General features: G+C 26.7%; 1 protein-coding gene across 1 annotated transcript; it reads right to left on the bottom strand.

Annotated features, from left to right (window-relative positions):
• Positions 1-877: 877 nt before the first annotated feature.
• On the bottom strand, positions 878-4,084 carry LOC117923140 (prostatic spermine-binding protein-like). Its single transcript, XM_034841381.1, has 3 exons — positions 3,957-4,084; positions 2,859-2,937; positions 878-1,066 (listed from the first exon to the last, which is right to left on the bottom strand). The coding sequence occupies exons 1-3, from the start codon at positions 4,082-4,084 to the stop codon at positions 878-880; spliced, it is 396 nt and encodes a 131-aa protein (XP_034697272.1).
• Positions 4,085-17,103: the final 13,019 nt, after the last annotated feature.

Genomic DNA, 17,103 nt, shown 5'->3' with positions numbered 1-17,103 from the left:
ATGGTAAGAAAATTCGATATCCATGTCAAATCTTATTTTTACTGTACTCTCTCAACTTTTCCTCATCACCATTGTCGTCATCCTCTTTATAATCAACATCACCACCATTTAATGACTTAACATTTAAGGATCATGTTGTGATGCCCCTAACATGGTTTGTACAGGATTTTGGATTTTTGTAATGGTATGATGCAAAACAAATGCCTTTAACAAATAGATAGTCCTCATATTTAATAATTTTATTTCTTATTTATCTTTCTTCTATTTTTTACTGTCTTAAAAAAATCAGGTTGTTTGCCTTATACAAGTACAGGTGTTTAAAGCTTTTCGGCGACATAGTTATCATAACGTTAATGAATAAATAGGTTTCGTCCTTTAATCAATATATTATCGTCTTATTCTTATTATTATGGTTATAATTATTTTTATGTTCTTTTCATTCTCTTTCATGCTTGACTATTAGAAAACTTGTTTTCAGTGCAAACATTTGAATGTTATACATGGGTTTTGAAAACTCTCCAATGGTACTTACACAAATAGATCCATTACATCCATTAAATTTATTTATGTGGGTATTTGATGCTATCAAATTATATTGTTAGCTTAAAAATCCTTGTCAGATAGTTTTGGTCTCAAATGATGTTGTTTGAAAAAATACCTTGTTAAATAGGTTCAATTTTCATATCTATATATTTCATTCTTTTATATTTTTCATCTTTTTCTTCTTTCATTTTCTAAATTAACCATAAGAATGTGGGCATTAATCCTCTTTTTTGTTTTTGCTGCTAGTCAACAATATTAAGCAACATAGTAGACATAAAGTCCTTAAATGGGCAAGTATGGTATCTATATCCAATCTTATTTTCACTATACTTGCTCATGTTTTTTCCTCATCATCCTTGTCCTTATCCTTATCCTTATCCTCATCCTCCTCCTCTTCCTCCTCCTCCTCCTCATCATCATCATCACCACGACCATTACCATCATTTTCATCATTATGATTTTCATTGTCATCATTATCATTATCAAGATCTTCCTCATCATCATCAATATCGTCTCCAATATACTTTGTGCATGATTTTGAATTTTTGTAATGATGTGATGCAAATAAAAAACCTTAACAAATAGGTGGTTCTCATATTTAAAAATGTTATTTCTTATTTATCTTTTTTCTATTTTTGACTTCATTATAGAAAATTAATTTGTTTGTCTTTACTCATACATTTTGTGAAGGTGTTTAAAGCTCTTTGACGATATAGTTACAATATAGTAAGTGGATAAATAGGTTACATCCTTTAATTAAACTATTATCTTTTTATTCTTATTATTATAATTATTTTTATGTTTTTTTTTTTTCTTGTCTTCATTCTCTTTCATACTTGACTAATAGAAAGCTTACTTTTAGTGTAAAAATTTGAATGCTATATATGAGTTTTGAAAACTCTCTAATGGTATTGACACTAGGGATGGTAGTTTTACGGGCTATCCGGGTAACCCACCCCACCCCTATTGGGACGGGTATGAGTAGGTGATAATCGGGGATGGGACAGGTTTGGAAAAATTTTCAAAACCCAAATTGGGTTCAAGGCAGGAATGGGTTTTGTACCAACTTGCCTCGGCCCACCTAGTTAAGTTACAAATTTAACCTTCAAATTTTATAAAATACAAAACAACTCCCTATAAATAGTTTCTTTTTTCATTGCCCTAAATTAACTGTTGCTCTCTTCTCATCGTTCTTATCTCATATATGCATATTACTCATTTCTACTTCAACCTTCAAAAATCCACCTTCAAGGATGAATCCAAGAAGAGCAACAAAATCAAGAAACGTTCGTGGAGAAACCCTTTTCTTTTTTTCAAATAAAAGTGGAATCATAATGATGATTGGCTCCATGTGATAGTGACAACTTTGACATTCATCAAGTGTTAAAGCCTTTGGCCTCCATTTTAAGCCTTCTCATTTTCTGAAGATGTTTTGATTTGGTTTTCAACTCTAGTTATATTTTAGGGTTTTGTCATGTTGGATTGTGTAAAAATATTTGATTTTTTTTTATAAAAAAAATGGATATTTTTTTCTTTCTAATTTGAGTTTTGGTTCTATAATCAACTTGCATCCCATATTGCTCTAAGTGTGAATCTATCTATCTCAAACACATTCATTTTTATTTTTTTTCAATATTTTCTTTCTGAAAGCCATTGCGATCTCTAAAATTTTTGTTACTTTTTTACTTTTTTCAAAAAAATGTAGGCATGAAAATTATGAATTTGTTCATTGGAGATTTGGTGGATTGATGTAATGTTGTTGGTTTTGAGAAAATTATCATCCCTATCAAAACAAAAAAAACATATTCGGGTTGAGACATGCGGGGACGAGTTTATCCTTTTTCCCGTAAACAGAGATGGGTATTCATCAACATGCCCTGACTCGGATTTTGGGAAGGGGATGGGGAATGATTATATAATTGGGATGAGAATAGGATAGGGGTGCCATGTCCCAAACCCACCATGTTGTCATCCCTAATTGACACAAATACATCCATTAATTTTATTTATGCAGATATTCAATGCTACCAAATTATATCATTGGCTTGAAAATATTTGTCAAATAGTTTTGGTCTCAAATGATGTTGTTGGAACAATTACCTTATCAAACGAGTTTAATTTTAATATCTAAAGATTTCTTTATTTGTTATTCTTTATTTATTTTTTTTCATTTTATAAATTAATCATAAGAATGAGTGCATTAATCATCTCCTTTGTTTTCTGCAACCAATCGACAATCTAAAGCAACATTGTAAGCCTAAAGTCCTTAAATGGGTAAGTTCGATATCCATAACCAATCTTTATTTTTATTGTACTCTCTCATTTTTTTCCTCCTCATCATCCTCGTCCTCATCATAATCATCATCATCTTTCTCATCCTCATCATCATCATTACTGTTAGGACATTAAGTTTTGTTTGTATGCTGATAATTTTGTTTCTTTTATTTCTTGTCAAAAATTTTTTTAGGTATAGTGTCTTGCTCTCCATTAAAGATCAAGGGTTACTGTCGACCAACCCATAAGTCACAAGTATGTATAAAAAGGTTTGACTTGTGACATATTAAAAGAAATTATTTTTTTTTCTCAAGTTAAAATGTTTTTATTGATTTTTTTTAAAGAGAAAATGACCACTTAAGTAGTTAGTATCGCTTAAACAGTATAACCACTCGAGCGATCAAGATCGCTCAAGCGATGTTAGTTAGCTAGAGCAGTTATACTTATTATGTCGAGAATTTTTCACACAAATTGAATTTAGAACTCTTTCAAAATTGAAACTCTTTGCACTTTTTGCCTATATATACTTCATTATAATCCCTTGAAGGTAAGAAATCATATAATTTTTTAGAGGATTTCATTAAAAAGAAAAGTCTAAAGTGCCATACCATTCCCGATCTCTGATATAAAGGATTCAAGTGTTCAATATTGGGTTGAAGGTTGTCATCCCTTCAATAAGGCTAAAGTGATCCACTAGAACAATCGAAGGTTGTTGCATCATAAACATGAATCAAATTATAGGTACTAGAGAGTGGGTCTTTAAGGTAAAACGGTAAGATAAAAATTTGTGTAATTTGACTTTGCGTAGTGGATTTAGATTAGTAGGTTTCAAACCTTGTGGTTTTTTTATCTCTATAGTTAGCGTGAGGATTTTCCACCTAGAAATCTGGTGTCCATTGCTATGATTAATTATCATTGTTATCCTTAACATCTCCTAGGTTTTCCTTAGAGGATAGAAATTATAATTTTCATACTTAAAAGATTTCAAGTAGAGCCCATTTGGTTATATACGATACCCCTGGTATCTCACAGGATAAAAAAAATTAGGGACAATACATATAAATCTTTATTTTAAAATTTAAATCACCCATTCACCCCTTCTGTGGGTGTTCCCTATTAGATTTTCAGTTTTCAGTTACCAAACATCACAATTACTATCATCATCATCCTTATTCTCATCATCATCATCATCAACATCACCACCATCATCATTGCCATCATTTAATGACTTAACCTTTAAAGGAACATGATATGGTGCCTCTAACATGCTTTGTGTGGGATTTTGTATTTCTGTAATAATGTGATGCAATACAAAAACCATTCATAAATTAGTCATTATATTTAAAAAGTTTATTTCTTATTTATCTTTCTTTTATTGTACATTTCGTAGAGGTGTTCAAAGCTCTTTGATAGTGTAATTATCATAAATTTAATGAATATATAGTTTATGTCCCTTAATCAAACTATTATCTTCTAATTTTTATTATTATGGTTATAATTATTTTTATGTTATTTTCTTTGTTTTCATTCTCTTTCATACTTAATTATTAGAAAGCTTGTTTTTAGTGCAAACATTTGAATTATGTAGATGAGTTTTGAAAATTCTATAATAGTACTAACATAAATACATCAATTGCATCTATTAACTTTATTTACGCAGGCATTCAATGCTATCAAATTATATTGTTTGCTCGGAATCCTTGTTAAGTAGTTTCAGTTTTGAATGATGTTGGAACAAATACCTTATCAAGCAGATTCAATTTTCATACCTGAATATTTCTTTCTTTGTTAATTAATTAAAGTTAGAAATATGGAATGAGATTAAGATAAAGGAATAATAGAGAAGTGAGTTGCGATAGTATTAAAGTGTAATGTTTGGACCAATATCATAATGCATAAAAAGTGAGCTCATGCCATACTAGTTGGAATAAAATTAGGGATGCACAACCACAATTATAATATTGATATTTCAAATAAATGTTGATAGTATGAGATTCTTAGGTCATAGACTTTAGTTAGCGATCGATAAGAGATTCAACAAATGTCTTTGATGACAGTAGTACTTATGATGCTTTAATTTGATCCATGGATTCTCTAGATGGAAGTTGGGTCATAAACACTTGTGCATCTTTCCATGCTAATTCTAATAAGAGAAATTCCCATAACTATATGCAATATGATTTCTACAAACATTAGCTAAAGCGATGATGAACCATGCAATATTATTGGAAAAGGTGGTGAGAAATGTTATGATTTTTAACAAATCTATCACGCATAATTTAAAGAAACTAGAAAAGAAAATTAAAGTTCCTAAATATGTAGAGCTCGAGGAGATAACAAGGATGCTATGAAACCTCAAACTAAAAACTTAAGGGTTGAACCTAAAACTACTCTATCTCCATTAAGAAGATCATCCAAAACTATTTAAGTCTATAAATCATTATTCTCGATCTTTGCATTATTAGTTATCAATCTGATGATGAATCTAAGTCTTATAAAGAAGTTCTACAAGTAGATACTAGGAGAAATTGGGAGCAAGTTATGGATGCCGAGATGAAGTCTCTTTCATCAAATCAAACTTAGGATTTGATTAAATAACCCATAGATAAGAAAACTTTACACAATAAAGGTGCCTATGAATAGATTGAAGAAGGAAATTTCCAGCTCTAAGAGATACAAAGCTAGAAGGTATTAATCACATTGAAATTTTATTTCTTATTGTCAAACTTTCAACTATTAGATTACTTTTGAATATTATGGCAATAAAAGACTTACATTTGGAATAGTTGGATGTGAATATTGCATTCCTTTATGAGGATCTAGAATAAGAGATTACATGCATCAACAACAAGATTATGTTGCGAGTGGAAAAGAAAATATGGTTTTGTAAGCTTAAAAAAAGCTTGTACGAACTTAAGCAAGCATTGAAGTAATGGTATGAAAAGTTCAATGGTTTTACGTCAAAAAAACAAGGTTTAATAGATGTAATACATATCATTACTATTTCTTTGAGAAACTTTACTATTCTTATTTAATTCTCCTTCTATATGCAAATGATATGCTTATTGTAGGCTCAAGCACGAATAAGATCTTCAAACTAAAAGAGTAATTGTTAAGCAATTTTCAATGATGAATTTAAGAGTTCTTAATCAAATCCTTGGTATGAGAATCAATAGAGACCGTGTGAATAAGAAACTAAAATTATCATAAGCTAAATGCATTGTCATGGTGCATAAGAGGTTTAATAGGGGACAATCTAACTAGTCAACACTTCTTTAGCAAGTCATTTTAAGCTTTCAAAGGGACAATGTGTAGAGACACAAGTTGATCATGACTACATGGCAAAGTTTCATATGCCTCAACTATTGATAAACCTAATGTATGCCATGGTCTATATACAAGCACATTGCTCAAAGTGTAGATGATAGTACATTCATAAGTACTCCTGGAAAGGAACATTGAGAAGCAATTAAATGAATATTTTGATATATCTTAAAGATAACACTAATCTTTTTCTATCTATGGAGAATATCTTAAAGATAGCACTAATTTTGTTTATAAGGTTATTTTTATACAAATTTATTAGGAGATATTAATACTAGAATAAACGCTATGAGCTATGTGTTGACTTTTAAGTAATGCAACAATAAATTGGGTATCTCAATTAAAAAAAATTGTAGTTATTTCCATGATAGAAGATAAATATATTGCTACCATAAAAGTATGCAAGGAGATACTTTGGCTAACAAAATCTTATGAAAAAGTTGGACAAGTCAATGTTAATGATGGTGTTTACAGTTAAAAGGTTGAAGCTTTGTTCAATTTCGTTTTATCTTTAGATGCAAAGATAAAAATTACATCAAGTTCTTTATACATATTTTAGTGTCTAAGCTACTTTTGAATCTCCATCCAAATGGAAGATTGTTACATGTGGGGTGGGACTATTTGGGTTCCTTGACATATTTAGGCTATGTTTGATTCCCAAAAAGTATTAAGGAAAGAAAAAAAAAATGTTAAGAAAGATGATTTTCTTATATTTGGTTTTACTATAGAATATATATATATATATATATATATATATATAAGTCAAATATAATTAAAATTATTAAGAAATTTATATATTTTTAAATTATTTAATACTTATATAGAATAGTTAAATAAGTGAAAAAATTTTGAAATAATATATAAAAACAATTTATTGGCTTTAATCTATTTTTTATTTTCCTTCATTTTTTCTTTTCTTCTATTTTTCTTCTTTATTTTATTTCCTTAGCATTTTCCTTCAAACTTTCCAAGACCCGAACATAACCTTATTTGATAAGTCTATATATTCAATTTAATTACAAGCATAGTGAATATGCGGAATTAGTGACATGCTAACTAATGATATTCATAATCATTTAAGAAGTCCTAAGTGAGTGCATGAATTTGGTGTGACCCAACATCGATGTAGCTCGGCAACTTCATAGATGTTACCCAACATGGATGTTGCTAGGTAACTTCATAGATTTCTTCTTTGATGTTTAATTTTAATTTTTTATTAAATATAAACAAAGAAATCAAAGAATGTTGGTCCCACATAACGCTATCAGTGGCTGTCGCGGACCATTCACCCGACCGTCACAACGACCTTTATTGACCATGATCGATGATTGATCCATGCAACTCATTACTTGTCTACGTTCGCCTAGTCAAAGATGGTAAACTGCCATGTGGGCCTCGCCCACGAGCTTTCACATGGAAAAAAATTACACTAGCCCACTGCAATCTTTCTTCCATCTTAACATCTTTGAAGTTTGAAGCATCTTCCCGGAAAAAAGGTGTGTGGTTATGTTTAGTTGATTTTTTTAATAAAACATTATTTTATAAAAAGATTAATAACATAAATAAAATTAATTATATATACAAATATACTCTAAAAGCATCTTATTCAAAATGCAAAAGTCCTCAAAAGTCTTTCATATTTTTCATGTTTTTCAACTCTCAAATTTGTTTGTTTGTTTTTTTTTTAATATAATTCTCAAAAATTGTTTTCAATTAAAATTTTATTAAATATAATTTCAAAAGTAAAAATAATTTTCTAGAATAAGAGATTAAAACTTTATTTAAAAAAAAAAAAAAAGTGTCCTCAAAATCAGTTTTGAAAAACAATTTTTGAAAACTGTATTATAAGTTTTTATAAAACAAAAAATTGTTAGGAAATTTAAATATTTTTTAAATTTTTTGTATGTTTTTAAATATATTTTAAAAATATTTTTTGTATATAATATTTTGTTTTTAACCATTTTGTATATTTTTTATTTGGTTTTAAAAAAGAAGAAAAATTGTTGTATAATTTTGTTTTACAATCATCATAAGTGAGTTACCTATTCAAATGACCATATACAAGTTAGATAAAGTGCATGAGATGAATGTATACTTAACCAATGTGTATAAGGAATGTCATTTATCCTCGATTAGGGGAAATAAACAAACAAGTTTTTCAGAATCACTTAAAATCCTTCACAAATAATAGTTTAGTACACTCTTGTACAGTTAGTATATTTGTCATGTATACTTAATGTAAATACCTTGTACAGTGACTCAAATTCCATATACCCCCTACTCAATGTGTAACCATAGGTAGGTTAACCATATTTTCATTGGTTTGTTTCAAAAAATAGTGAAAGATGGAAAAACAAAATTTTCTCTCAAACATCATTAATGGGATATGTATTCAAATTATCATGTGCGAGTTAAATAAAGTGTCTAAGATGAGTGTGTAATAGAGGAATGTGTACCTTAAAAGTGTGCAATCTTTAGATGGCAAGACAAAAAAAAAAGTTGTCCAAAATTGATTAAAATCTTTCACAAATAATAGCCTTGTATACCCTTTGTATAGTTAAAACATTTGTCTTGTAAAGTTAAAACATTTGCTTTGTCCAATTGAACATTTACCTTGTACAGTTAGTATAACACCCTTGTACAATGGTGCAAATTTCATCCATATACATACATTATATGCCACATATGATGTGTGAACCATGTTTCCAATGGTTTGATTTAAAAAATGATATAAAACGTAAAAACAAAATTTTTCCCTAAACATCATTATTAAGGTAAATAGTTGAATTGTTATATGCAAGTTAAATAAAGTACATGAAATAAAAGAATTTATGGTAGAAGAACGTATAATCCTTAAATGACAAGAAAAAAAAAGTTGTTCAAAATATATAGTTTTGTACACCATTTGTACAATTAGTGTAACAGCCTTGTATAATGGTATAAATTTCAAATATATGTATAAATTATATCCACATGAGTGTGTAAACTATGTTCCCAATAGTTTGACATTTAAAATAATTAAAACAAATAAACGTTATTTTATTTTATTTTCAATGCAAAATGTAATTAAAAATAAGACAAAGAAATTACTTAAAAACTATTATTTAAGCCAAGTTTATTTATTTATTTCCTTTTATTTTTGGAAATAAAGAAAAAAGAATAAAAAATTTGTTTAACCATAAGAAATATGAATATAAGATCAGTTAGAAAATACCAAATTTATTTATTTATTTCATTTTATTTTTGGAATTAAAGAAAAAAAATTATTTAACCATAAAAAATATTAATATAAGATATGTTAAAAAATAGAAATAACCCCAAATTTATTTACTTATTTCATTTTATTTATTTAAATTAGAAAGTAATTTATTTTAATAGATTAAAATATGCACAATTGATTTATTACTTTGTTAATTATGGATATATTAAAATTTTCTATTAGACAAAAAATAAATAAAGAAAATAAAATTAAAAAGAGTAATAAATATATATAATTTAGTTATTTAATTATTTTTCATGTAAAAGATAGTCCCACAAAAAACACATAATTGATCAATTTCTTTGTTTAATTGTAAACATACTATATTTTTTTTATTATTAAAATAACTAATGGAAAAAAAATGGATAATCAATTTAATTCTTTTTATTATTTTCATATAAAAAAATAGTACTAAACAAGGTTTTCAATTTTTATTTTTAAAAATAGTTTTCATTTTTTAATTAAATATTTTTTCAAAAAGAAAATATAAAAAATATTACCATTTTTTTAGAAAGTATTTTTTAAAATAGTTTTTGAACATAATTTTTCTTTATTTATAATTTAAAATAGAAAATAATGTTGATTTTCAATTATTTATATAAAAAAATTAAAAACAATGGAAAATCCAAATTGTTAAAATAGAATTATTATGGTTGCATGAATAGTGGAGCAATAAAGACAAAAAAAAAAAAGCTTATGTGAAAGGTCATTGAGTATTTTAGTCCATCACTATTTTATATCTTAAAAAGGTAATATATAGAAACTTGAAGGATATATTGGTCTTTTAACATCTTATATCCTTTCTATCAATTATGGAAGTTATATGGACCAAATGTTAATTTTTAGGCCCAACTATCTCCCTATATAAAATGGGTTTCAATTCAATTATAGAAGAAACAACTCAGACTTGAATCTTTTAATAATCGAAAAATAATTCTAAAAAATAGTTTTTTAAAATAATTTTTAAAAATTATTTTCTAATTTTTATAAGATAAAAGTCTATTTAAAAATTTAAAAACTTGGTCCTGAGTGAGTGCATTAATTTGGTGTGACCCAACATCGATGTAGCTCGGCAACTTGATAAATGTGACCCAACATGGATGTTGCTACGTAACTTCATAGATTTCTTTGATATTTAATTTTAATTTTTTAAGTATTGAAGACAATTCACAAAGGATAATACAAAAAAAAAAATAATTAAAAAACAAGTGACTTATTTTCAATTGTATATATAATAACACTTTCTCCTACTCGAATATTATGTCTCTAGTTGGTTTTCGGAATATATGAGGGAAAATATAAGAAAAATAATAAATTATTTTTATGTACTACTTCAAATTTATTTAATCTTTTTAAATAAAAATTAAATAATTTATAAATTTATAAACTTTTTTATTAGTTTTAATAATATTTAATTTTTTTATGTTTTTCATCGCATAATCAGATATGAAAAACTTTAATTATATTTTCTTCAAATTTTATGGAACCAAGATATAATCTATAAATATTATTATTTATAGAAAAAACAGAAGTTAGGAAATACATTATTATTATTATTATTATTCCAAATTTTGAATGAAATTAGCTAGCATGCTCCTTTCTAAGTCTTGGTAGATCCAAAGAGACATAAAAATTATGGACCCTATAAACAAAGAAATCAAAGAGTGTTGGTCCCACATAATGCTATCAGTGGCTGCTGCGGACCACTCACACGACTGTCGCAACGACCTTGACTGATGATTGATCCATGCACCTCATTACTTGTCTACGTTCGCCTGGTCAAAGATGATGGAAATCTGCCATGTGGGCCTCGCCCACGAGCTTTCACATGGAAAAAAAATTACACTAGCCCACTGCAATCTTTCTTCCATCTTAACATCTTTGAAGTTTGAAGCATCTTCCCGGAAAAAGGGTGTGGTTATGTTTAGTAGATTTTTTAAATAAAGCATTATTTTATAAAAAGATTAATAAGATAAATAAAATTAATTATATGTACAAATATACTCTAAAAGCATCTTATTCAAAATGCAAAAGTCCTCAAAAATTCTTTTATATTTTTCATGTTTTTCAACTCTCAAATTTGTTTGTTTGTTTTTTTTTAATATAATTCTCAAAAATTGTTTTCAATTAAAATTTTATTAAATATAATTTCAAAATTAAAAATAATTATCTAGAATAAGAGATTAAAACTTTATTTAAAAAAAAAAAAAGTGTCCTCAAAAACAATTTTGAAAATTGTTTTATAATGTTTTATAAAACAAAAAATTGTTAGGAAATTTAAATATTTTTAACTTTTTTCTATATTTTTAAATATATTTTAAAAATATTTTCATATATAATGTTTTTTTTTTAACCATTTTGTATATTTCTATAATTATTTTTTAAAATAATTATCTAAAAACAAGTTAAAACATTTAAAATATGTTCAAGAAGAGAAAGTTGTTTTAAAAAACAATTATCAAATAAGTCATTGAGTTTTAGTAGGATATATTTTTAAAAATGGTATTTTATAATAAAAATCTATGTGGGACTTAACATTCTTAACTTATTTTTTATGTTTTCAAATATTTTTAATGTTCATATTTATATAAAATAAATAAATAAAAATAATAATAATGTATTTTCTAAAAACACTTTGTTTTCAAAACAATTTCCCCTGTTAAAGGAAATAGCCCACAACCAAACATGCATACTCATAACTTTTTTTTTTTTTTCTCAAAACAAAGTTTCTTGAGAATTGTCTTATCATTAATTTCAACAAGAATTTTCAACCACGACTTAGATTTTTGTTTTAAGTTTTCTTCTCGTTGGTGATCTCATAAAGTTGAATATATTGTAGGACTAGCCTTTACCCCAGTGAAGTACTACTTGTCGGTGTGGCAATTTGAATGGATAGAAGGTTGTTGTCATTGTGATTAAAGTCAAGATTCATTCCTTTTAGGGGGTGTTTGATACATGGAAATAGGGAGAGAGAATAGACATCTCATTCCTTTTCTCCCTTATTCTTATGTGTGGATAAATGTTAAGAAGGTAGAAATGGAATTAAAAATTATTCATGCAGAAATCAAAATCCAACTTATAACTTGAATTTGAATTCATCAAAAGTATGTGATATTCTGATTCATTAAAACCATTTGATAATATAAAATAATCTGAATTTACTATTTTACCCTCTTATCTCATTCTTCAAGCCCGATGCTTATCTTCTTTGTAAAGCTAGGTATTCATTCATCATCCATTTCTCTACAACAAGTGATTCCCCCAAACTGAATCAATCAAATCTTACACTGACATTTAGAAGAAAAAAAAATCAATTTTTAATTTCCAGGGTTTTGGATGTTCATTTTGATTGATAATTTAAATATTATAATATATATATATATATATATATATATATTTGGTAAAATATAATTTTATAACTACGAAAAATTATTCAAATTTTTAATAAAAATAATAATAATAATTGAATATTTGTACATTAGGGTTATATGATTTTTTATGGTTAATTTTTTATTTATTGAGTATATATATTTTTTAGTCTTATTATTTAATAACAAAAAAACTCTCAAAATTTATTTTTTTAAAATAAAAATAAAAATAAATTATTTTAAATTATATGTAAGGATATTATTGTAAATTTATTTCTTTTTTATTTTCATTCCTATTATTATCAAACATTGGAATGGAAACAAATAATCATTCCAATCTTGCATTCCTAAGTTCATCCAAATGCTATAAATGGAATCATCAAATTCATTTCTATCCACTAAGAAATAGAAATAGAAACAAAATATTCATTTTCACTCCCTATTCCGACGTACCAAACACCCCCTTAATGTACATGTTATGGTTGCAATATCTTTGTTATGATGGGAGACGTACTTTTGAGCCGAACAATAATACCTATTCATTGAGTATAAGGGTCTCCAAAAAGCTCGCGGCCCGCGGCCCGAGCCCATTTTTGGATGGGCCGGGCCACGGGCCCCAATTTAGGCCCTGCCCGGCCTTGCGGGCTGGCCCGCCCGTAGGCCTGCCACTTAAAAATATATATATATATAAAAAAATATATTCAAGAAATAGAAAATGCTACATTAATAAAAATATTCATTGCTAACTATTTTATTCATTGAATATATACATTACATTTGAAAATGTGGGAAAAGTTTACATCACTACAAAATAAATACATCCCAACTAGGTTGGCACCTATTTATTTGTCAATCATTTGTACTTTTCAACCACAAAAATAAAAATTAAAATATGACATACATTTAGTAAAATATTTTAATCATTATCTCTTGGCGGTGATGGCGAACTATCGCAAATCCATGAAGATCTTGATGATTTTAGTTTTTCCATATCGACAAACATATTTTCTTCTTGAATAAAATCAAATATCCTTTTATCTGCTATTGCCCAGTCTTTCACACATATATTTGCTTCAATAGAATCCGGCGCTAAGCTACATCGTTTATCACTAACTACTCTTCCACCTGCATTAAAAGCAGCTTCTGATGCAACTGTACTCACAGGAACTGTTAGTACATCACGAGCAATGATAGAAAGCACAGGATATTTGTGTTGTTGTGATTTCCACCATGTTAAAATATCAAAATCTTCATCATCTTTAAATGAAATTAAATCAATATTAAGATATCTATCTAAATCAGTTGTGTTGTTTGAAAAACTATTTGTTGTCTTCTTTCGACTTTTTAACATTGCTAGAGCTCCTTTATAAAAAGATGAAGAACTTGTAAATGTAGGTGGTAATTTAATAGAACTAATATCATCACCATATTTTTCTTTATAATAGTTATATAAATTATATAATAATGAATTTATTTCATTTTTAATTTCTTCAATTTTTATTTGATCATTAAAATAAATAATTGTTAACCATTCATCCAAAGCTTCAAATTTCAATCTAGGGTCCACAATTAAACCAAGATAAAAAATTAAAGGTATTTCTCCCCAATATTTTCTAAATTTTTCTATCATTGCAAATATTGCATCATTAAATGTATCCAAATTTAAATATTTTTGAAGTACAATAAAAATATTAGTTATTTGCATGACAACTCGGTTTGAAGATGGATAATATACACCACAAAATTTTTTGTTGAAGTATCAAATACTTCAAAAAGATCTCTTAAAAGATCTGCAATATGCCAATCATAATCATTTAATCCATCAATATATGCTTCACAATCATTGCTAATTAATTGTATTTCATATAGTTCTACTGCTTTTCTATATTTTATAATAGTTTGTAAAAGTTTATAAGTGGAATTCCATCTAGTGGGCATATCCAAATTTATATTTCTTTTTTTCATATTTAACATTTTGCAACAATCAAAAAATAATTCATGTTTTGCTTGAGAACTATTAAGACCCGCAGCAATGCCTCTAATTTTTTATAATGTATCATCAACGTGTTTTAATCCATTTTTTACAATTAAATTTAAAATATGTGCACAACAACGCACATGAAATATTTTACATTGATCTTCTTTTATTTGCCAATATTGTTTTAATCTAGATACTACTGCATCATTATTAGAAGCATTATCTAATGTTATTGTAAATATTTTATCACGAATGCCAAAATCTATAATTTCATCATTTATTAAAGATGCTATATTTTTACCATTATATGGAGCATTTATTATGTTAAATGAAATAATTCTTTTATTTAATTTCCATTCATTATCAATATAATGAGCAGTTATACATAAAAAACCAATGTGAGTTAAAGATGTCCAAATATCAGATGTTAAACAAATTATTCCTTCAAAATTTGCAAAAAAAAAAATTTAATTTTCTTTTTGTGTTTCAAAATTTTTTATAAGAGTTCTTTTAACTGTATTTCCAGAGCAACCTTGAAACTAAGGATTAACAGCTTGCTGCATTGTTCCCATAAAATCATGAGTTTCCATGAAATTGAAAGGTTGTTCTGCTGTTATTATATAACCAATCATTTCTTCACGATAATAAGATTCATCATAAGAAAATGTTTTTAAATTTCTACTTTCATCTTTACCTAATTGCATATAATTTCTAATATCTATATTATTTTTAGTTTTACAATTTTCATGATGCCTTTTTAAATGACTTGTACCTGCATTTGAGCCACCACTAAGAAGTTTGTTACAAATTTTACATTTTTGATTTTATTTCTTTTTTATTATTTTCTAAATTTATTTCTATTCTATTAAAAAAATTCCATATATTTGAAGTAAATTTTTTGCTATCACATGCATTAGATGAAGAACAAGAACCACTTGTCATAATTATAATTATTGATAAAATATTATGCTAAAAATAATAAATGTAAAATTAAAATGTAACAAATAAATAAAAGTAAAGGTGAAATATGTTACTAAATTGGAGAACCGAAGCAGAAATTTCTTCAAATTTGAACTTTTTGAACCACCAATGCTTGTTTTTTACCACCAATAATATTGAATAATTTGAGACAAAATGCAATAATCGGAAATATTGTGGAATGGGAGAGAGCTTAAGAGTTGAGAGAATAGAAAAAAAATTGAGGGTATTTAATATTTATAGGGATTTAAATATTATGATTTAATTTTTTTTTTTTTTAATTTCAAGACCGTTCAACGGTCATAATATTGAATTATGAGTGGCAGGCATGTTCAACGGTCATGTTCAACGGTCACATGACCATTGAACAGCCAGTTCACTTTTATTTTTTTTTTTCAAAAATCATACAATATTTCTAATATATATATAACTAATGCAAAATACTTACACAAAAGAGGGCTAGCTCAGTTGGTGGCTAGCTCCCTTATGGATTCATAAGGCAAGGGGTTCGAATCCTCTTCCCTTCAAAATTGAAAACTATTTTAATTTTTACCCAAGCCCGCCCAGCCGGCCCGCTAGGTAGCCCTCCATCCGGCCCGGCCCGTTGGAGACCCTTTGAGTATCAGTGATGTACATATATAAAATCGGTCTAAATTCAATTATAGAAGAAACAACTCAAACTTGAATCTTTTAATAATTGTTTTTGGAAAACAATTCTAAAAAATAGTTTTTAAAAATTTATTTTCTTATTTTTATAAAATAAAAGTCTATTTAAAAATCTAAAATGTTTTTAACTTATTTTTAATATTTTTAAATATATTTTAAAATTAACTTTTATATCCGATATTTTATTTTTAATTATTCTATATATTTGTATAATTATTTCTTAAAACAATCATTAAAAAATAAGTGAAAATGATAAAAAATAATTAAAAGATGTTTTTTGAAAAAATTAATTTTATTTCATTGTTGTAATAGTAATCATTTCCTGGCAAAAGAATAATGTGATGAAGAAGCTAATTTGGGTCTGTATGACATCTAATCTGATTGTTATTCCCGGAAATTGCTCACTTTTCCCAGGCAGACAATTTTGAATATCATACTGCAACCTTGAAATTTAGACAAAGCCGAGTAGAGTGGGAGCTCCTTACATCATGTAGACCCAAGACAAAGAGGCGAATGGGAAATAAAAGTACAAATTAGATTATTGAGCCTGTGTGATCAGGCTAGTTAAAAACAAACAAAACTATTTTAAGAAAATTTTAATGCTGTTTGATGTTGTTTTTAGAAAACATATTTTAAAAACAAGAAATAGAAAACAACTTTTTAAAAATAAGTAGAAATTATTTTTATTAATTTTATTTTAAAAAAAATATAAG

This window comes from Vitis riparia, chromosome 10 (genome assembly GCF_004353265.1).
Source record: "Vitis riparia cultivar Riparia Gloire de Montpellier isolate 1030 chromosome 10, EGFV_Vit.rip_1.0, whole genome shotgun sequence".
In the NCBI taxonomy this organism is placed as follows: Eukaryota; Viridiplantae; Streptophyta; class Magnoliopsida; order Vitales; family Vitaceae; genus Vitis; species Vitis riparia.
The sequence above is the reverse complement of the archived record's forward strand: the minus strand, read 5'-3'. Positions and strand labels throughout refer to the sequence as shown.

What these genes read in the sequence shown, in the direction of transcription:
- LOC117923140 (XM_034841381.1), bottom strand. Translation starts at nt 4,084, where the DNA reads ATGTTAGAGGCACCATATCATGTTCCTTTAAAGGTTAAGTCATTAAAT. An exon ending in GATAGTAATTGTGATGTTTG is followed by an intron (nt 2,938 to 3,956) that starts GTAACTGAAAAC and finishes ATGTCCTAACAG; the next exon opens with TAATGATGATGATGAGGATG. An exon ending in AGGAGGAAAAAAATGAGAGA is followed by an intron (nt 1,067 to 2,858) that starts GTACAATAAAAA and finishes TCATGCACAAAG; the next exon opens with TATATTGGAGACGATATTGA.